Source organism: Myxocyprinus asiaticus, chromosome 24 (assembly GCF_019703515.2).
Source record: "Myxocyprinus asiaticus isolate MX2 ecotype Aquarium Trade chromosome 24, UBuf_Myxa_2, whole genome shotgun sequence".
NCBI classification, from domain to species: Eukaryota; Metazoa; Chordata; class Actinopteri; order Cypriniformes; family Catostomidae; genus Myxocyprinus; species Myxocyprinus asiaticus.
The window spans coordinates 9,187,513-9,211,678 of NC_059367.1; the positions used below are offsets into that span (position 1 = coordinate 9,187,513).

At 37.8% G+C, this 24,166-nt stretch overlaps 1 protein-coding gene across 2 annotated transcripts in view; it reads right to left on the reverse strand.

Annotated features, from left to right (window-relative positions):
• The window catches only part of LOC127415160 (mediator of RNA polymerase II transcription subunit 27), an 86,569-nt gene that overhangs the window by 27,436 nt on the left and 34,967 nt on the right, over positions 1–24,166 (reverse strand). For both annotated transcript variants that reach the window (XM_051653773.1, XM_051653772.1), the window contains exons 3-4: positions 20,440–20,570; positions 7,989–8,082 (exon numbers count right to left, since the gene is read on the reverse strand). In XM_051653773.1, coding sequence (XP_051509733.1) covers positions 7,989–8,082; positions 20,440–20,570 — 225 coding nt within the window. The remainder of the gene's footprint in view (positions 1–7,988; positions 8,083–20,439; positions 20,571–24,166) is intronic.

The window sequence follows — 24,166 nt, forward strand, 5'->3', positions numbered from 1 at the left end:
CACTAAAGCACCAATGCAAAAAATCAAAACAAACTTACAGTATCATCATGCAACACAAGGAACAACCTGACACACGATCACGTCCCTGAGTGCAAAAGGGGTGTTTTCCAATGCCCTCTTCCACCACTCTGACTATGACCTGCTGTGACCTCTTCACCTAACACTGGTCCTGTCCTCATCAGCACAATCCCCCATTCAGAGGTCATTCCGAAATACTGTCAATATTCCACACTCAGATTGCTGCCATATGCCCATCCACCCCAGAGGTTTTGACTGCCGTGGCAGTGACCTTGAGGCAGGAAAAATATTTTTAAATGTAGATCAATAGCATTACAAGGTCACTTCAAAATTCAAATCAACAAAAAATTGTTTAACTCTGCTCCTGTGTGAACCTTTGAGGTGACGAAATGCGAGACAAGCCTCAGTCAGGTTGGATATAGAATAAGAATAGAAGTATGGGATTTCTTTTAAAGAAAGAGACACAGAAAGAAGAAACAGTGCCTGAGTGTACATTATCCTGCTTATAATGCAGCTACTTATCAAATAAACAGACATGAAATATAGACAGAGTCCAAACTATTCTATTATGTTAGAAGAAAAAAGACCACAGAGTGACACAAGAGACATGAAACTATCACAGCTATGTAGAAATACAGCCAATTCTACAGTTGAATAATATTTGACCATAGAACGCCCTGATTGACCAATCAGAATAAAGTATTCCAGAAAGCAGCGCAATAAAATAAAAGTAGAAACAGTGTCAAATAAAGACACAGAGATGCAGAAGTGAGAATATCTGTGACACGAGAGTCACGTATCAGCAGACCTTTCTAGAAACTACAGATCAAAGTCACTGCCATGGGTTCACAGGGTTTTAAAATACTATACATTTTACTGAAGTCAGTTAAAAGCATGTGCATTTCTGTATGAGTGCCTATATGCAAGCTCGTTTCCATACGCACTCTACATATCAGGCAGCACCCCATGGGATGTTTCGCATTCATAACTGGCTTTGATCCGGACTGTTGAAGAAGTGACTAGTTCCAGTTTGTGGCAGCACATTTTTTTTTTCTCCCCTTTTCTCCCCAATTTGTTATGCCCAATTCCCAGTGCACTCTAGGTCCTCGTGGTGGCGTAGTGACTCGCCTCAATCCGGGTGGCGGAGGACAGATTTCAGTTGCCTCCACGTCTGAGACTGTCAATTGGCACATCTTATCACGTAGCTTGTTAAGCGCGTTACCGCGGAGGCGTAGCGCATGTGGAGGCTCATGCTATTCTCAACGGCATCCACGCACAACTCACCACGTGCCCCACCGAGAGCGAGAACCACATTATAGCGACCACGAGGAGGTTAACCTAACGTGACTCTACCCACCCTAGCAACCGGGCCAATTGGTTGCTTAGGAAGCTTGACTGAAGTCACCCAGCAGGCCCTGGATTCGAAATTGTGAATTTCTTGTGGTAGTCAGCGTCTTTTACTTGTTGAGATAACCAGGCCCCCTGTGGCAGCACATATAAAAGTTTTTTAGATTTTAAAAAATGCATCTCTACTGCTCTGGATTTACAGTGGTTGTCAATTGGTGGGTTCCAGCCCAAAATTGGGTCACAGGTCTGTTCTGTTTAGGTCGCCAAAAATGTAAAAAAAACAAACAAAAACAATGCAAATTGCAATAAACTCAATCATGCACAGTTTGGATAGCAAAATACATAGGCTTAACTAAAAGAGTGGGAAAAAAATGCTTCCCATATGTTGTGTTGACAACAAAGTCTGTGTACAATCAAACTCTGGTGTATTTTAGCATACATTCATCTGCCACTTGATAATATGGCTGATAAAAAAAACTAATGTTTGGCCCAGTGTTTGTTCTATGTGTTACTCTGGTAAATCACACTTCTGCTGTTGTTTATTCATTTACAAGATTGTTGTACCAAATAACCCTTTTGTGTCAAATATATCCTCTTTAATTTAGTCTTTAATTTAATTCAGTTATACATTTCAAATTCTGTCTCTTTGTGTGGTGCTTGGTTAAAAACAAATATGAACATATGCAAGGAATATTTCCCATTGAGTGTAAATGTGTTTAAATCCCAGGTAACATCTAAAATAAATTACAATTAATAAATTATTATTATCATTTTTTTTTTTAAACCAAGGATTAAGTGATCACAAATAGCAAAATCATTTCCTCAAATGACCAATCGCATGAAACGTGCAAAGGCCCTTTCAGAAGGGATTCAATTGATTACTTTCGTTTGGAAGTTGGAACGACATTTCAAAGGGCACCCCCTTTCCGCGGAGCACTTCAAGGCAGAAAAATGCAGTGCGAAATTGTCCCGATGTCTTAAACAATTAGATGAAACCCTAGGAAGTACAATTATTGTACTTCTGTACATCATACTTCTGCATATATTAATAACAGTCATGGAAGGGGGTATGAGGTTAAGCTAATGGTATTACAGGGCCAATGGAAGCAGATAGAGGGCCTGAGAAGAATGCATTTTCCATTCTAATTAACATCCTCTAATTATGCTCGGGCAATGCCATTAGGTGGAATCTGCCCGTAGAGAGCCGCTTTGTGCCCCAATTAATTCTGTCTCACTTAGCACAACCTTGCCTGTTTACAAACTGATTAAGGAGATAGAATGATAGAACACTTGATCATCTCTTGTTGTGAATGGCAGATTTGTACAAACTCTACCGTATTTTAGCACACATTCATCTGCCACCTGCTAATACGGCTGTTACCAAAACTAATATTTGGCACAGTGTTTGTTCCATGTGTTACGCTGGTAAATTACATTTCTGCTGTTGTTTATTCATTTACAAATTTGTTGTAACAAATAACCATTTTGTGTAAAATATAGACTCTTTAATTTTAGTCTAATTTAATTCAGTTTCAACATTTCGAATCGTGTATGGTGTTGTTTTCCACCCTCCTTGCTGTTTGCTGTTGTTTGTACCACTCAAGGAGGTCTACAGTGCTGTGAAAAAGTAATCCAGATTTCTTCTGTTTTTGTGTATCTCTCATACTAAATTGTTTCAAAAATTCAAATAAAATCTAAAAGAAAACAAAGGCAATCTGAGTACACACAAAATACAGTTTTTAAATGATAATGTTGTTTAAGCAAAAAAAAGTTATCTAAAACTAACTGGGCCTACTAAATCCCCAAATCTATGAAACTGCCATCACAATGGGGTTCAACTGGACTAGACACACCCAAGCCTGATTACTGCCAGCCCTGTTCAATCAAATAAACACATAAATATAACATTTTCAGCAGCATGAAGTTGGTTAAAAGGTCTCACCCAGTAGCACACTAAGGTCAAGGCCAAGGTTGAAATAAATTCCAGAAATGATAAGGAAAAATTGATTGAAATACATCAGTCTGGGAAGGGTTACAAAGCTATTTCAAAGGCTCTGGGACTCCAAAGAACCACAATGAGAGCCATTATCTCCAAATGGAGAAAACTTGGCACAGTAGTGAACCTTCCCAGAAGTGGCTGACCTTCCAAAATTCCTCCAAGAGCACAGCAACGACTCATCCAGGAAGTCACAAAAAGCCAAAAGGACAACATCCAAGGAACTGCAGGCCTGTCTCGCATCATTAAAGGTCACTGTTCTTGACTCCACTACCAGAATGACACTGGCCAAAAATGCCATCCATGGAAGAGTGGCGAGGCGACCCAGAAGAAAATTAAGGGTTGTCTGAATTTTGCCAAAACACACATTGATGATCCTCAAAACCTTTGGAAGAATATTCTGTGGACTGATGAGTCGAAAATGGAACTGTTTGGAAGACAGGGGTCCCATTACATCTGGCATAAATCAAACACAGAATTCCACAAAAAGTACATCATACCAACAGTCAAGCATGTTGGTGGTAGTGTGATGGTGTGGGGATGCTTTGCTGCTGCAGGACCAGGGCGACTTGCAATAATTGAGGGAAACATGAATTCTGCTCTCTACCAGAAAATCCTAAAGGGGAATGTCCGGTCATCAGTCCGTGAGTTGAAGCTCAAGTGCAACTGGATAATGCAGCAAGACAATGATCCAAAGCATAGGAGTAAGTCCACCTCTGAATGGATCAAAAGAAGCTAGATTAAAGTTTTGGAGTGGCCTAGTCAATGTCCTGACTTGAACCCGATTGAGATGCTGTGACAGGACCTTAAACAGGCAGTTCATGCTTGAAAACCCTCCAATGTGGCTGAACTAAAGTAGTTCTGCAAAGAAGAGTGGGCCAAAATTCCACCACAGCGTTGTGAAAGACTGATCTCCAGTTATCAGAAGCATTTGGTTGCAGTTGTTGCTGCTAAAGGTGGCACAACCAGCTATTAAGTTTAAGGGGGCAGTTAGTTTTTCACACGGGTGATACAGGTGTTGGATAACTTTTTTGCTTCAATAAAAAATATATATATTTGAAAATTTTATTTTGTGTTTACTCAGGTTGCCTTTGTTTTATGTTATATCTCGTTTGAAGGTCTAAAACAATTTAGTATGAAAAATACACAAAAATAGAAGAAATCAGGAAGGGTGCAAATAATTTTTCAAAGCACTGTATATACCTGGAGAGAGCTATCCATTAGCATTGCCATTTATTTCAACGGCAGTTGCTTGGCTAGCGCATCTTTGCGTTAGGAAATGAAAATGGAATCCTGAAAATTCTGATACGCACACAGTCCCAAGCCCTTCACAAGTGATGTGAGATCAAAGTCAGCAGACAGGGAAAATATAATCAATCAATTTCATGCTGTCAAGAACCCTCAAAAAAATGTGGGTATGGTACAACATATAATGAAATATTTGTAATTTATATGTTGCATGCAAAAAAAAAAAAAGCACAGTTAAATAGTAGATTCAAAAAGTACACTCAAAATGTTGAATGCAAAAAATAATCAAGGCATGTATTCCACACTGCTTTTCACTAAATAAAACAAGGAAGAATACTTAATCATTTTAATTTTTATGCGAAAATATAAATTCTCTCATCATTTACTCACAATCATGCCATCCCAGATGTGTATGACTTTCTTTTGCTGAACACAAATGAAGAATATTTCAGCTCTGTTGGTCCTTACAATGCAAGTTAATTGTGATCAGACCTTTGTAGCTCCAAAAATCACAAAGGAAACATAAAAGATCCATGACTCCAGTGGTTAAATCTATATCTTCAGAAGCGTTATGATAGGTATGGGTGAGAAACAGATCAGTATTTAAGTTCTTTTTTTACCATAAATCTCCACTTTCACTTTCAGATGTAAAAGTGAAGATTTGAAGTAAAAAAGGGCTTTTATTTTTATCTGTTTTTCACCAACACCTATTATATCAGTTCTGAATATATGGATTTAACCACTGGAGTCATATTGATTACTTTTGTTTCCTTTAAGTGATTTTTGGAGCTACAAAAGGTCTGATCACCATTCTCTTGCATTGTAAGGACCAACAGTGCTGAAATATTCTTCATTTGTGTTCTGCAGAAGAAAGTCATACACATCTGGGATGGCATGTGGTGAGTAAATGATGAGAATTTTCATTTTTGAGTAAACCATCCCTTTAAGTTTAAATCAGAGATGCAATTAAAACATGTCTTAACATTCTTGCAAGTCACGCAAAAAGGGGGGAACACGAAACTAGTTTAATGACATTCTCGTTAGGAAATGTAATGGGCAAACAGCTCATTAAATTAGTAGCAATACTCACAATTCTGCATTCACAAATTTAAAATCGTCAGCAAAATCATTGCAAATATACTGTAAATATTCAACATACTATATTGCCTAGCCCTTGAAGGTATGGTCTTCAATTTTATAAACTATCACAATGAGACAAAATACTTTTCAGTTAAAAGCTTTGTTGAGGACCGCGTCAGTCCAGAGAAGGGCCTGGCAACCAAATTAGTCCCCTCTGCGACAGATCACTTCAGCCTGCCAACTGGGCCATCTGGAAGTGCGTGCCCTGTGGGTGTGAACCAGTGAACCCCCACTGCTGTGGAAGGGGCATTTGTAGTCTTCCTGGCATGGCTGCCAAGATCCCTCAGTCTCTCTTTCCTCTCAGTCAGCGTTGCCAAAAGACATGACGGCAGTGGAGACGTGGCAGAGGAAGTCTCAAAGGTAAGGGGGAGGGTGTTGTTGTGAATGACCCAACTGACAACATGTAGGGCTGTTCAATGGAACATAATCTCAGAATGTGATAAATCAGACCACAAAGGCCAAAAAACTGTCTAGACAGGGAAAAAAGCCTTACCACGGGACATGACAAATATCAGTACACTGATATGCCATCCCATTGACAAATTTATGTCAAAACTATCAAAAAGATCTACTGTGACATCTTAATGTTGATGTCATACTCTCTTTCATGGGTTGAATATCAAATCAAATCCTTTTTTTAATTGCCACACAACCAGGGCCGGTGGGGTTTGTTTGACAATGAACAGTGCCATGAAAACTGGGGTTGTGTTTCTTACTCATGGGCACAATGGTGGTGGCTCATTGTCCGCTTCTCACGAGGAACTAATCAGCAACCTTCCGGTTACCAGTCTGGGGCCTTGCCCACTAAACCGAATAACTGCATATAAATGAATGTATTCGCTATACAGCAGTTGTGTTGCATTGCTATCGCATTGTCCTCAATTACTGCACACAAAAATGAACATACAGCACAACGTGCTGTCCAATTCACAAACTAATCACTCAATTGGGGAAGTTCTTTTTAATGAACCAGATTGATCGCAGGAGTCATAGGTCTGAATTATGGACTGAATCGGTCAGACAACTCACCTCCTCACTGATTAGGTTCAGATTAGTCACTAAATGTACTTAAATGAAGCTAAGAATCGTTATGGTGTTGTGAAATTTTTAAACCAATGTTAAAAAATGAACATTTGTAATGTTAACTGGTTGTTTATATGATGAAGTGTAGTTAAAGATACACTTGTGCAACAGATTTTTTTTATTGTAACAAATGGTATTTAAAAAAATAAATATATATATACAGTACAAGTTGGAAGAAAAAGTCTTTTTATTTTTTAACAATTTGTTAGGCCCAATTCTGAGGTTATTCTATTTATTCCTACTGCAGCTAGAATGATCCTTGTAAATCACTCATGTAAAAAGTTCAAAAAAGATCAGTGGCTGCTGTCTGTATTTATTTCCATTATCATGCATGAACTCTGGCAAAACTTTCAAAGTCTGGAGCAAACTCCTCAAGTCAACAATCTCGGCCCCTCTGGGACGTTCTCAGGGACAGATCGCAAGGAGACTGACAGAGCAGTCAACAGAGAGATTGCTCCCAGAGTACAAGGGCATCCAGCTCTCCTTCAGCATTAACTCGCATTGCTTATACCATTAGTGAGAGAACGGTTTTAAATGGATGCATTTTAATTCTTACTTTCCTGCTTCATTAATACGACTAGAAATTGCTACATTTAGCATTTTATGCCTTCTCAAATGTTTATTAAAACTGAAAAAGAAACTGATCAACAAGCTTAAGGCCCCAGGGGTCTAAAGCACTTGAGTAACTGTACTACATTACTATAATTAAAGGGATAGTTCAAATAAAAATGAGCATGCTATCATCATTTACTCAACCTCATGTCAGTCTAAACCAGTACAGCTTTCTTTCTTCAATGGAATACAAAAGGAGACGTTAGGCAGAATGTAAGCCTCAGTCACCATTCACTTTCATTGCATCTCTTTTTCATATAATAAAAGTGAACGGTGACTGAGACCGAACATTCTGCCTAATATTTCCTTTTGTGTTCTACAGAAGAAAGTCAGTCATACAAGTTTGGGACAACATAAGTGTGAGTAAATGATGACAGATTTGAACATTTTGAGTAAACCATCCCTTTAAGTGACAATTTACCAATTGTACGACATCTCATGTACTGTACGTGTAATACTTAAGAAGTCTTTATGATATCTGCAAAGCAGCAAAAAACAACAACAAAAAACACTGAATTTGTGCGTGTAGCATATCGGGTCTCACCAGTAGAACTGCTGACGTCCCGTTGGGACGGAAGAGCTCGATTGACATATCGGGAAACATTCGTCCAATTCTGGATATCACATCATCCACATACCTAGAGAACAAGACAGAATATTACAAGTCAAACAGTTGCTGATCTTTCACTCTGCAGAAGAGGAGGTCCTTGGGTCACTGTCAATACTAAATCAATGGCTTTTCATTAAGGTCTTGCTATTGAACAAAGTAATTGTTGCTGTGGATACAACACTATCGACACAGACTAAACAGTTGAGGAGGTCCATGTCAGCATGTAATGGTGACTCTTGATTCATTGGACTACTGTCTTTGATTTTGACTAATTCTCTCTTTACATTTTAATGGTTTACAGGAGTTATTGGTTTTATTTGCTTCCATGCAGACACACAAATCACAGCTCACTGTACTGTATAAAGGTTTTCAGTACAGTCCTGTTTTATAGAGCTTTAAAGGAATAGTTACATTTTCTTTTTTTTTTTTTTTAAATAATGTTGTTTCAAAACCATGCTCTTTTCCATACAATGTGTGACCACGCCTTAAATTTCAGTCTGTTCCTCACAAAAAGCTAGCGTATGGCTTGAAAAACATGGAATAACAGATTTTTTTTAGCTTAACATCCCCAGTCCCCATCCACTTCATAAAAGAGAGCAGCTCAGATATTCTGATAAACATGGCAATTTTCATTTTTGGGGTAAATGATCCCTTTAAAGAATCAAAATCCTGACAACAGTAACAACAACTTACCTATATACTGTATTACAATTCTAGACCTAAAGTCTTAACACAATGATTTGCGTCTACCATCAACAAGCAGTTCTGCTGTACATCGAGCAGCCCACATCTGACATGACCTTCAATGTTTCAGAAGAAAATGAATACTTCAAACCCTGCCAGGGCTGCTCAACATCCTCGTTAGACATCAAAAAACTGGACTCGGAGAGCCAAAAGCCTTCAGCCATCCCTGGAGTCAGCAGAATAGTCACCAAGAAGAGTCACCCAACATGTATTATAGGGTCAATGCTAATAAGGGTTTAATGAAAATCTCCATTGCTATCAGCTATCAATAGACTTCAGGGACTGGCCCTGCAAAATAATTCATTAAAGAACTGATGGTGGGCAGCTGGTGGAAGGGTTTGTTTAAAAGTCATCTGAAAGTTATTTGACCAAGTGGACTATTCTTTTTTAAAAAAGTGCTTAAAAGGTAGTGGAACCCAAATAACCCATGGACAGGTGCAAATGCGGACACGCATTTGCTTCCGCCGCACACTCAGTCAAACACAGGCATGCAGCTGGAACAATTGACAAAGATTAAGTTGCTTAATCATGTTGGGGTTGGTAAAGTTCTTCGTGATTTTCCTACAACGGCATTTTCTTTCCCAGAAGGGAACATCAAAAGCAAACAGAAATTGTTCAACATTTGTTCACAAGCTTTCTGTTTGTTCACAATTTCCCTTGTGCCTGCACAATGCTTCATTTCAACTAGCAGCATATTAAATAGGAGAAAACATCAGTAGAGTTCATCACCATCTCGATAAAGCATATATAATGATTTTTACAAAGGCTTGGCTCAGACAGGCAGTTAAAATCTGAATTTGTCATATCCCAATACAATCCAAAGAACACAGCAAAAAACACATTTACCAACTCCATCCAAGCCAGACCCCTGAGGAAATCTTTTAGAATTCGTCTCTAAACAGTAAAATACGAATTCAAGTAATTTTTTTTTGTCATTTGGGATGCAATGTGAATGTCAAATAAAGTGTTGCTATATGATTGTTAAGAAATTCTGGGTGGTTGCTAGGCCCCAATTCAAGACCCCTAAGTCTCTATGGTCCCTAGATATGGCTCGGGTTCTTCAATGAAAGTCATTCAAATCAATAAACAATTTTCAACTTGCACATATCCTATAAACACATTCTCAAAAATAAGCTTAAACAATAATACTTTAAAATTCACTCATTCAAGGGGGATGGGATTCCAAAATAACCTTAAATTACTGTCATAAGGAAAGCACCTGATAATTACTGCATAAAAACCTCACACAAACTGAATCCAACTTTTCAAGCCAATCAGGCACTTCAGCCAAGCAATTATCTTAACTCCTGGCATAGGTGTTTTATTGGCAATACAATGGCTGGTATGTAACAAAATGAGTTTAGCAATTACATCTCCATTGGCACAAAAGAAGGGTGTCTGTAACAAGACAAGGCATGTTTTAATATCTCAACTCATAATCTCTGGAGTGAAACGTACATAATCTACATGCAAACTAACTCATGTCTGGCTTCAAAAATCTTTTTTCTTGTCTGTGTCTGATTTTTTTTTCCTCAAGCAGAGCATGTGCCTAATCATGAATTTTAGTCATGGCAAAGCTTAAATTAACATATCAAACATTACTTGCACACCAACAACTGTACATTCATTAAATCACTGGGTACGTGTCAACTGTCCGCTAATGCTCTGCAAAGTGGACTTCACAGGATATTCTGTCATCTTAAGTGAGATTTAAACTCATAGTGAGTGTACCTGCACTGTACGAAGGGCACTTCAAATGATATACGGAGCAAGTGTACATTGATATATTACTTTACTGGAAGTGGTCAGGGAAATTTAGCCACCAGTCACTGCGCACCACCTTAAAACCATACAAAGTTTGCCTAAATAAATGTGGTTGCAGGAGTGGAAGCGCAAACATTTTTATTAAGCTTAATTGAGTTGTTTGTGAGCATAAAGCACACAATTAATGCGATAGATGGATGGACGGATGGATGTTCGAACCTGCCTTAACTAAAAAAGGTCCTTGTAAAATGTACTCCCTCTGGCTCTGCCACAGGGTGTCTCTCTGAACAAGATTTTAATTGCCTACAACCCATCAGTGCCATTATATCAATACACCAGTACTGGATGAGAGAAACTGATGTCAAGAAATCCAAATGGAAGCAGGATGTGGCTGTATCCTCTGACTTTGAAATAAAGTCGCCAGAGTGATTCAGCTAATCCAGAGTAAACAGATTTACAGTAGAAACTCACCATTCAGAGTGTAATGTACTCCTAGGCCAGGTTGGGGATGATACTGTTGATCTTTGAAACTATAGCTTAGTCTAGCTCCCCTAAAGGAAAGCAATTAACTACACTTTGAGCTACTAAATTAGGGATAAGCTGGCCAGTCAGTCAGCAGGTCATTAGCACAAAATAAACCCCGGAAACTGGTTGTCATTATAATTTGTGTCCCAATTAAATAAAACAGCAATTTTCCCCAAATTACACTGACAAATCATTTATTTTGACCTCATAAAAAATACCCCAGTGTTTGGCTTTAGTTGATCTGAAGGTACTAGAGAGAAAATTTCGAATGTGTGCGATGTACTCCATGAGATCCTGTAAGAGGTACATACAAATATTGACTTCCTGACTTTGGTGGTTTTCCTTTTTCTATCAACCTTGTAATCTAAATGCAAAGTTAATGAATGCCACGTGGACATGTAGGTTCTGCAATACAGTTTAAGGATCCACTCTGTGGTGTGATTTGAATGTTAAATGCATCAGATTATCATCCAAATGATGAAACAGTTTCTGTAGATTACACATCAACTGCTTCAAAAAGTGATGTGACCACAAGGGCATTTTTAGAAACCCATGAGAATAGCAGGAAGCAGGTGTTGGGGAACCACAAAAAAGGAGGTGCGTGTACTTTGTTCATACTGATATAACAGGGTAACGTTGCTCTTCCGGCGTGATGGATGATACAAAGTGATCAAATAGCCCTTTCTTGTGACTGCATGTGAGGGTGAGATGAATACTGATAAACAAGCGCTGTCTTCCTCTCTTTCCTCTAATTATGGATCAGCAATGTCTAAAATTTTCATAACACTCTGCTCTCTACAGTTGCTGCAATGCAGCACTGGAAAGAGACAGATCTTGACCACAGTTGCATTAGATCTGGAGTTTAAATGCTACAATTGGTTGCACCTAAAACGCCTGACGTACATATTACAATACATTCCTAAATAAATTATGATAATATATTTAAAAATAAAAATAAATTGGACATAAAAAGAGCACATAAAAACCCCCAGTGGGGTCAACAATCAAAATGGTTTCCACTTCTTTTATTAAAAAAAGAAAAAAAGTGACTGCTCATTTGTTTAGCCACCTTGGTTCAAAAATATTTTTCAATAATTTCTCCAGGGATTTCAAAACATTCTTTAATACACAATTTTTAAGCCACAAATCAATCAAACTTTGATTTAAAGCCAGAAATAAAGACAATCAACTCATCCCATGATGCATTGCAATCTTATAATTCAATCAAAATGAAGGTACAATAAAAACTATTGACTTATAGTCACTGATTATAAGTATATATTCCAAATCTCAAAATATTCCAATACAAAAGTAGTTGTAGAGTAAGCAGGGTGCTCCATTCTGTTATTAGCAGTGTTTTTATCATAAACAAAAATTATAACGGAAACCGAGTTAAACAAAATGAATTTTCGTTAACTGAAATGGAAACTATACTAAAACTATATTTTCACAGCTCCAAAACTAACTAAAATAACAAAATAACATACAAATGACCACATATCAATTTTATTTTTTTGATACACAGTATATTATAACATTTCAAACCTTTACAACCTGCCTTAAGCAGAAAAAAAGCCACTAGATAGTGATAACAATAGACATCCCTGAGAATTGTAATGCTATTAAACATTTAAATGATATCAGTTAACGCATTAGCTTTGGCTAAATATTAAAACTTACTAAAATATAAAAAAAAAAATACTAAAACTGAAATAAAAGAATAATAATAAAATAAAATAAAAAAAAACACTGAAAACACAAACTCAACGAAAACTAACAGTCAGAGTGAAAACTAATGAAAACTAACCTAAGAATTAAACACTATAATATCCCCGATGGGTGGTGACAACTAAACTTGCTTTAAATAGGAATTAATTATAGTAACATGTAATGTGCGTAACAGGGACATGATTACGTAATGTGTTACCAGAAGTAGGACTAGGTATTGCCAACCACCTCGCGATACTATAGGAAACGCGATACATACAGTATGTCACGATTCAATATACATCAGAATCAGAATGAGCTTTATTGCCAAGTATGCTTACACATACAAGGAATTTGTCTTGGCAACAGAAGCTTCCAGTGTACAACAATACAAAAACAGCAGCAAGACTTTTTATTAAAAAAAAAAATTAATTAAATTAAATAGTTATACACATATGTACATACACACATACACACATACTTAGTGCAATCTAATACAAATCTGTTATCTGTTATGTACAGTGCAAATACAAATCTGTTATGTACAGTGCAAATGTTTTTTTTTTTTTTCCAGAGGAATGAAATGGCAGAAGAGGTTGGATGTGTTGAATAAATATAAAAAAGACTAAGCTGTGTATTGCACATAGTTATTGCTCAATGGGGCAATTTAACTGTTCATGAGATGGATAGCCTGAGGGAAAAAACTGTTCCTGTGCCTGACGGTTCTGGTGCTCAGAGCTCTAAAGCGTCGGCCAGAAGGCAACAGTTCAAAAAGGTAATGGGCAGGGTGAGTGGGGTCCAGAGTGATTTGTCCAGCCTTTTTCCTCACTCTGGAAGTGTACAGTTCTTGAAGGAGGGGCAGGGGGCAACCAATAATCCTCTCAGCAGTCCGAACTGTCCTCTGCAGTCTTCTGATGTCTGATTTCGTAGCTGAACCAAACCAGACAGTTATTGAAGTGCAGAGGACAGACTCAATGACTGCTGAGTAGAACTGTATCAGCAGCGCCTGTGGCAGGTTAAACTTCCTCAACTGACGAAGGAAGTACAACCTCTGCTGGGCCTTTTTCACAATGGAGTCAATGTGTGTCTCCCACTTCAGGTCCTGTGAGATGGTAGTGCCCAGGAACCTGAATGACTCCACTGCTGCCACAGTGCTGTTTAGAATGGTGAGGGGGGTCAGTGTTGGGGTGTTCCTCCTAAAGTCCACAATCATCTCTACTGTTTTGAGCGTGTTCAGCTCAAGGTTGTTTTGACTGCACCAGACAGCCAGCTGTTCAAACTCCCTTCTGTATGCAGACTCATTGTCATCTCGGATGAGGCCGATGACAGTGGTGTCATCTGCAAACTTCAGGAGCTTGACAGAGGGGTCCTTGGCAATGCATTCATTGGTGTAGATGGAGAAGAGTAGTGGGGGGAGCACACATCCCTGGGGGGCACCAGTGCTGATTGTACAGGTGCTGGAAGTGAGTTTCCCCTGTCTCACAAGCTGCTGCCTGTCCATCAGAAAGCTGGTAATCCACTGACAGATAGACGTGGGAACAGAGAGTTGGTGTAATTTAGTCCGGAGAATAGCTGGGATGATGGTGTTGAAAGCTGAACTGAAGTCCACAAAAAGGATCCTTGCATATGTCCCTGGTCTGTCCAGATGTTGCAGGATATGATGCAATCCCATGTTGACTGCATCATCCACAGACCTGTTTGCTCGATAAGCAAACTGAAGGGGATCTAGAAAGGGTCCAGTGATGTTCTTCAGGTGGGCCAACACCAGTCTCTCAAATGATTTCATGACCACAGATGTCAGGGCGACAGGTCTGTAGTCATTAAGTCCTGTGATTTTTGGTTTCTTTGGGGAAAATATACTGTATATATTGCGATGCATCAGAATGTCATAATTATATTGCGATTAAAACGGCACCAAATGCATGAGAGAGACCCAGCATATCCGTGAGATAATGCAGGTTCAGTTTCAATCTCTATCACACCTTGTAGAAGCATTTCTACACTGATCTAGGAGTTTGCGCTTATTAGACGACCTGCTTCTTCATTATTGAAATGTTGGACACAAAATGAATACAAAAATCAATAAGAACATCGATACAGGGATCTAAAGTATTGATACAATATTGTGAGAAAAAGTACATACAAGTACAAATATAATTGTATCGGCACAGCCTTAACCAGAAGTACCAATACATGTTCATATCAAACTTTTTTAAACTGCACATCAAAAGGCTCTAATCTGCACTGGGTTCATGCGAGGCATTTAAGGAAACATTCAGGTCAAATGAGGAGTATGGTGATTCAGTCCTGAAAAAGATGTCAGGCAGACTGTTAGCCTCAGTCACCATTCACTTTATGGAAAAAATTTGCTATGAAAGCAAATGGTGACTGAGGCTGTCATTGTGCTTACCATATTCTTTTGTGTTCCTTGGAAAAAGTAATATGGGTTTCGATCGAACGAACATGACGGTGAGAAAATTAGGACAGAATCTGAAATACCCCTTTAAGTTACTAATTATTTACCATCCAGGTCACCAAAAACCCAAACAGGGACTGTTACAGCCACAACTAACGCTATCGATCCTATTTATTAGTTCAAAACCAGTTCATTTTGGTTCAAAACTATGACATCATTACATATTACTCTTAAGTAAATCGACATCGATGTATTTATCACATCATGTTCTGTAAATGCTGTCTACATAGCTGGTGGGAAAGTGTTTGAACACAGACGCAATCACTCGCAGCTAGATTAAATGACTAAATGCTGTGTAATTCTGTTTACAGGATTAATATTGCAATGAATGCAGGGAAAGGAAATCCTTCAGACTCTCCTCTGGGCCTCAATTACCAAGCTAGTTTAATATGCCTTAATTTTAAATGAATCATTTTGTGGCTCTCCCTACTACAACTCCTGCTGCTTCATTAATGCCAATATATGAATGATTATAACAGACTAATTGTAAAAAATGGATCAATTGAGCCGCTTGTTTCATGATTTGATTCTATCAAAGGTTCCTCAGGCTGCTATTTATTTTCTTTTTATCATTATAAAATGTTTTATTACTACTACTGGGCATCCCATTGCTTACATATTACTCTAGGCCAATTGTCACTGCAATTATTTATCATATTATAATTTATTTACACAGTAAACACCTAAAATGCATTTAGAAGTTTTTGGATTCTGGACAGCATTATTTTCTTCAGTTGTTGGTCGACTAATTAATGCAAACAGCGATGTTGGAGCAGAACACTATCAAAACGGCAGCAAAATGAAAGCAAACCCGCATGAAAGTTGTGCTGCATAATTCATGTGCCGCTTCTTTTAGAAACGGCAAATTCATCAGGACAATGACGTTTGACAGAGGAGCTGCTGTCTCCGCTCTCCTTGCTACATTCAACATCCTCTCCCATCCGAGAAACAGCAGAGTGCTATTAAAGATCCTCAATGTATTGCAGACTGATGGCCCAGAGAGGTTCAGGCCACTTTGAGTCACCTAAAAGCAGATTTATCAGGAGCACGTCGCTTTACTGTACAGTTAATGCTTTTTCTTACTTGTCAGGATGAAAGCGCATCTACTGAATCTGGACTGCCGTGTACGTGCCTGTGTCTCGGGCACTACAGTATACCTTCCTAAGAATTGGCAAACCACCACTGAAGCCAGTAGTTGACATTTGGGGAAGCTTATTCTAGTAATGACATTATGTGGAAACTGGGGGTTAATGGGTATATATGGTATTTTGAAAAACCAATAGAATCAGATTGCTTTATGGTTATTTCCATATAAATCTTTCCACACAGACAGATATGGGACAGCTGTTCCAAAACCTACTGAGCTGCCTAAATACACAGGCTGCATTGTTAAACGGGTCATGAAGTGCTATTTTTTTTTATAATTTTATTATTTTAACTGCCCCATCCTTTAATAGCAGTTACTTTGCAAAGCTGGAATCGTATTATGATGGTTCACAAATAAATCGACAATGACGCGAGACATAAAAAAAAAAAAAAAAAACGAACACATCATTGCCGAAAGCATGGTGAAATTACGCCCACACATACTGAAGGCATACTGAGGTGCACATCGCCGGAAACACACCGAAACTGTCAAAGAAGTCCACCGTCAAAGATGTCCTATGTTTACATACACCAACATTTAAAAATGCCGCAGATGGGTGAAAGAACGCATCCATGATGTGTTTGTGCTCAAAGCAACACAGGCAGCAGTTGAATGAAAGATAATTGCTTCTCCCTTTCAGAGTTGTAACTTGACATCGCGTCTTTTAAAAGTGGCAAGATACATGACAGCAGTCAAAGAGTCTGTGTAGTTCATGTTCATATACAAAATTTAAAATAGTCCAGATGGGTCCACTTAGGTGTTATGTTCGTAATAGTTAGCCACACAAGGCCTGCTCTCTTGACTTGAACTGCGCGCCAGTGGGCAGAGCCAAGGGTGCGATGACGCATGTTTGTGGGATGTGTAAATACAAATGAGCAATGTGTCATGACGTCATGAACTGACAGATGTCAAAACGAAATGTTTCAGCAGGGTGGCAACTATAAAAGCTCTTTTTAGACTGGGGAGGAAGTTTTGAGTTCTGAAATGTACAATACTGTATGTTTTTATGGTACAGTTACAGTTATAAGTTATACTTGTATATCTAAATAGCAAGGAAAATTTGATTCTCCATTTCATGTACCCTTTAAAGAATAAATGGTGCGCTCCTGATGCAAAGGCTTTTCCAAAAGGATATCTTATTTATATCTCTGGGTTCAATACAAGTTAAGCTCAATCGACAGCATTTGTGGCATAAAGAAATATTTTATCTTGTCCCTCACACACATATATATATATATATATATATATATATATATATATATATATATATATATATATATATATATATATATATATATATATAAAGCAAAAATCACGATTACAGAACAGCACTTCAATGGAAGTGAATGGGGCCAGTCCATATACATTAACATTTACACAGGCCACAAGACATAACCATTATACAAGTTAACAGTTTTAGTGTGACAAAATCTGGGATTTACTAGCGTTACAGCATTTACAACCAAGTTGTAATATTGCATATAACTTTACTCAGGTAAAGGTTAGTAGACAATTTTATTACACTAGAAACCAGTTAACATGTATGATGTTTACATCCTGTGGCTATACTTTTGAAACAGTGACAATTTTATCATTTATGGACGTTCATTGTAATTGCCTGAATGCGGGTGTACACAGTGCGATTTTCGGCTGTTGTGCAAGCTGCCGACCAATTTTATCCAGTCGGGACTCGGGAGAGATCACATGGAAATTGTTGGTGCTTGTGTGGTCATGGCTTGCATCGTGTGAGAATAATTATGAGCAGAGCCGAGTGGCTTACGAGAAGCTCACAACCCCCCGATAAAAAATTTGTGTGCGGTTGAACGAGTCGATTTGGCTATCTACCTGAAGTTGACCAATCAGTAGAAGCTGTTGCAACTCAAACGATCAATGAAAACTGACTGTTCATGAAGCTTTTACACATTGAGAAAATGGTTGTGTTAAAACTGTGTTGCACTAGAAAACAATCTTTATCACTCTGACGGACAGTTTAAAATTTCCGTCATGGTCTCTTAATTCATCATTCTTGCATTCGTTTCAGTTCTAGGGCTTCATTTAGGGGTATTGCATCTGTTATAATTGTATATGCACACGATACTGGAAATGCGATAGATTTTATTTAACTCCCCAAGCACATGTCTGGTGAATCCAAGGACTTCTAGGTTGAAAGTTCTACCTGTCAATCAACCGCTGCGCTAAAACAATAATTTTTTACTTTGCTGTGTGAAGCTTCAAATCGCATTTACATAGACTAGACCTCACAGATCTTCTTCAGAATGTCTGCTATCAACATGCAAGCAGTGACAGATGAGAAGGACGCAGCCTACATCTAAAGTCGAATAATAAAGGTAGCCTATACTCCACTAAAATAACTCAGAATTCTGCACTAAACGTCATGTTTGTGCTTAAGATTAATTCCAAGTATAACCGACAGAAACGGTGGACAAGCCGATTCCTCTGCATCGCTTTCTGTCCGGTGTGTTTATGTTATAGTGGTCTTGTTTATTATGACGTTAAACGTTTATCATCTTTTATTTAGAATGGTCTATTTGTTCATAAGGAATCAAAGCGTGCGAAAGGGTGTGATGAGTCTGAGGGGAGTTGGCAAAGGTTGTTTGAAAACATACTTTATTTTTGTAATTACGTTTGGTGCCACTAGTAGTGCAGAAATTACACACTCCACCTTTAAACATAAAAGCAACTTCTGATTGGCTGTTAAATATGCCATGTCGCGCAGCATTTGTTATTTGCCCTAAAACATGGTGTCAGGGACCATTCAGATTAACACATTCTTGCCTTAAAAAAAAGGTAGACGCAGTGCAATGAATGAATGGAATGCAGGTGTCTCCAAACACATTTTTAAATGCTGAAGTTTTTTGTAACTGGACACAGTGTCTTAAAACCATGGCGCTGATGTTCAAGAGACTTAAAAAATAGCAATGGTCAAAGATGTCTGTCTAGCACATGCTTACATAGAATAACAGCTGATCAACAGTGCAGATGGACGTCTTTGACCATCGTGCCAAATCTCTGTTTTTTCAGTGTCTAGTGTAGGAGTGCAGCATTAAGCCAGACCAGAGCTTCTATATTATGAATATTTGTTTTTACCTCATTGTCCTTCATCCATGGACAGAACATTGTAGTACGGGTAAACAGCAGGCATCAGAGCAAAAGAAAAAAACACTACAACTTGAAATAAATAATCAATTACTCTGAAGAACCTTGGAAAGAATATAAAAACTTCGCAATAGAATGAGATTAAAAAGAGCACATCTGCAAGGAGAAACACAGGAGTGGTCTCCCATCAGTAGGCTTTCAGAAGGAAAGAGGCCACCTGGGCTCTGCTCTCATGTGTTCTCTCCATCTCAGTCCTTATTTTCAGATCATTCCCTCTCTGTCTTTCATTTTCCCTCCAGAGTCCGTGCTCCCCTCTTCGCTCCGTTCGCCGAATCTTGCTACTTTATTAAAGCCTACACTCTACGACAGTGACACCACGCCAGACAATGAGCTATTCTACTGTCACTGTAATCAGATGAACCAATAGAGAGGAAGAGAATCAATGGTCACATCTGACCTGATTCTTGTAGGCATATGGACAAACAGATGTTTGTAACTTCAGTTTTCATAAATGTAGGCCTTGTGTTCCATGTGTTGGGCTTCTTTAATCCTCCATGTATGTTGTACATGAGAAGCAATACCCTGTAAGAGACTACTAAGGAAATATGGTAGACTACTGTACACATACTGCCCTTTATAGAGAGAAATGTGTAACTGAAATACCATTGCACTTTCACACATACAGCCTTTACCTAATGTTATGCCATTTTATTCTATTTAGAGGTCTCATGTGTAAACAGGCCACAAATCAGTTCCAAATAGGGATATCAAAAGTACCAGTATTTCTGTACCAATTCAAAACAGTTTTCATGTATGAAAGTGGCTGCTGGGTTCATTATTCACTCTCACATCTCAAGTTATGAGAGTAGGTATAATTACTGGCAAAAATCTGAAATCATACTCACTGTGTCGGAAGAACAAGGGTGCTGGGCTGGACTTTGGGCCTTCTTTTGGCAGAAGTTCCCATCTGATTGGCTGATCGTTTGAGGGATTGTTGGTTTAGAAGACTGGACGCCAGGCCTGCATGGTACTGCAACTACGGAAAAACAAACAATTATATTTACTATGCCTGTTGCGATTATTACATAATTGCCTGATTGCGATTATTCAATTAATTCGGGTTAAACAAGGATTAGCATTCATTGTGAACGTAAAGCACTCAAGCATGACAGCAATATTTTCTGCTTTTATTGCTCATCATACATTACTCATGATTTTCATTAGTATTTTTATGGAGATGACAGAATGAAGAATATTTGTAAAAAAAAGAAAAAATATGGTCATAAACACTCTCAAAGGTCTTCCTTCAGTAAAGGAGGACTGAAGTGTGTATAATCATACAGCCTTAAACTTATGCACAAACGTTAAGAATTTATAACAGATTGCATACTAATATTCAATAATAATAATAATAATAATAATTTATTAAAAACTCCATCTCAGCAGTTTATTTCAATTTTATCATTAAAATGGTGTTTAAATAAATAAATTCATTAAAACTACAACAGAGCATCACAGATGTGAGATATTGTTAAATATAATACAATTACTATTGATTTATTATTAGTAGTAGTAGTATTAGTATAACAGTGAATATTACACAACTATACAGTAGCGATCTATTTCTGTCATACTTTTTTCATTTAAATTGAGTTTTTATTTTGGAATACTTTTATTTCGAAATGTTTGTGTTATGACCAAGGAGCTCTGACGTAATGATGGCAGCTTCCCAATCCGGAAAAGCCAGTTGCTATGTGACTCCAAGTGATTATTAAACTGCAAAAGGTTACTATATAAATAAATATGTAGCCTGTATGCGACTCGTGCTAAAAAGTAAATTAGCGCTCTGCCTGATGTCATCTCCTACAAACTGAGCATGCGATGCTCATAATAGTGTTTTCCACGTATGAGCCAAGGATCTCTTAAAAGGTACAAGTAGTTTGTGTCATTATGTCAGCACAATACCGGCTCCACACATTCATAAGCACTCACATTTAAAACGCTGCACGTGCAAACTATATATTTATTTCATTAAATCGCAGCTTTTGCTGTGAAATAATCTAACTAGGACATGACGTGATTTTTATTTGTGTGCTGAATGTTTATATAATGACATATAGATGAGTGTCTTATAATTTTTTACTGTAACATTAAAGATTTTAGCCAGCAGGTGGTGACAAAAGACCATTTTTGTGTGTTGTGAGCCAGTTGAGTCAGCAATGTCAGTCAGCGAGCGGTTTCTTTGAAGTCATCGGCATTGTCTCTCACTCCATGATGGCTTGGATTACTACTACACTACACTACAGCTGGGAAATAGAGTCAAACTAAGAGCTTCAGGCTTATCACAGCTGAGAGACACAACAGACAAATAACAAACATTACTTACCAGAGATTTCACGTTGGGAGGAGACTGTAAACATTCAACGTGGCGGAGGAGAGAACGAATCGGCTACAGCAAAATACTCAGGGAGGACCCCGCTCGGACGAGAAAACAGGATATATCTGACAAAATTCCATTATCTTCAGCAAGCTGAGAAACACTATAGCTCAGGAATAGAGTTAAACATCTATAGCTTTATTGTTCACCCATGTTTCGGAGTAGCAACAGACGCAGGTAATTGCACATGCTCAATCGGTCTCTCTCTCTCTCCAGATCCTGATCCCTGCCGTAAGAAATTAGTTTGATGCGTTTGAAAAGTGCGTTTTTTTGTGACAATCCTTAGTTTTTCCAAAAATGTGTATTTACTTGTTCATTTGAACTGTTGTTTAAAAGTAATATCACACTCACAATTGTGCTGTATGGCCCTATATTTTTTTAAACATTATTATAAATATAAATATTGTTATTCATATAATTCTACACTTATGCAATATATATATATATATTTTTTTTTACAAAGCCTTAAAGGTGCTGTAAGCTATTTTTTATGCAATAGTATACATAAAAATGTCCCTACTACCTGAAAAATATCACTGAGAAATCCTGAGAAATGTAAACAGCAAAACAGAGTTAAAGCTTTATTGGTCAATCAGAAAACTAGCCAATCAGCAATGCAAGTTTTCTGACGTTGAGGGTGGGGTTTTGGAGAGAGCAGTTGAAATGAGAAAAATGGTAAAAGCAAAACCTTTAAAGAAAAATTTGACATTTTATTGTATGCTTTCCAAGTTCAATGTGAATAACAGATTTTTTAAGGTGTATGTGTATCAATCTCATACTGTAAATGACATGACAAAAATAGTTACATTAAGCAAAATTATTTCTATGAAAATAAATTGTCAGTTTAAATGTCATGATCGTGACAGCCCTAATTTTGTACTCACATCGTTCATTTAAGAAGACATTTAAAAATGATAGTTCACCCAAAAATGACAATGCTGTCATCATTTACTTGCCCTCATGTTGTTCCAAACCCATATGACTTTCTTTCTTCTGTGTAACACATAAGCAGATTTTAGGCAGAATGACAGCATTAATCACCATTCACTTGTATGTAAAAAACAAAAAGATGCTTGAATTGGTCACCTACACAGCCATTTGTACCTTCAGAATCAATTCAGCATGATTAAGACCAAATATCGCCATGATATCACTAGGGATGCTTCGATTATACGGTTTTACAATTAACTGCGATTATAAATGTCACGGTTAATTTAACTGTTATAAACAGTGAAATGCTTTATTTACACATGGCAAAAATATTCTAATGTATAAATATATAATATAAAAAGAGTTATTCAGAAGATTTTGTAAGTCTACTTGTGAAAAACTCTTGTGCATGTGTGGGTACTGGAGCTGTTGCAATGATTATGGATGGTGGCCACGTGGTGCTTGATGGCCAGGTGTCGCGGGCTGAAAATGAACATTTAATTCACGTGAAATTGGGGCTACACACAAACTCCAAAAATGTAACAGGAATTTGATATACCAGACTCATATCCACCAAAAAGAAAAAAAAAAAAAAAGGGGGCTGTTTGGGAGCATTTAAATGACTGACTGAACACAACGGGTGTAAAACATGCAGACAGAAGTAACAGAAAGATAAACATCCCACAGATGGCAGAGGATACTCATCTAGTCGCCCAACAACAAACTGGTAAGTTGATTTTTTTTTTTTTTTTTTTTTTTTTTTTTGCTGTGGTGATTTTAAAGTGATGAATTAAAAGATGCAACTTTGTAACGTTAAAGCATGCTGACAACATGCGTTGCATTGCGTGTAGTTACTATCAGCAATTAAACTTTGAAAAGTTGCGTCTTAAATCATCCTCATTAGCCTATTTAAAGCATTGCTTGTGTATATTCACCACATTCAACAATAAATGTCAATTTTAGTCATTATATGATTTTAAATTGCCTGCTGTAAGCAATGTTCCCATTATTATGCATAGTACTCCACAGGTTTATTTGTAAGGTGTTGGGGACAGTATTTTTTTTTATAGTCTGTTGCCGATTCTTTATGTTGGGGTGTCTGACAGACAAAGGATTGCTTTACTAAACTGTTGCAGAAGAACAAAAACTGTTGGATGCTGTGAACTACATGTTGCGCACCCACAATAATCTTACATGTACACTTTTGAAGCACTCCGGTTGCATTAGCATATCACTGAACTCGGGATGCGCATAAGCGGTGTCGT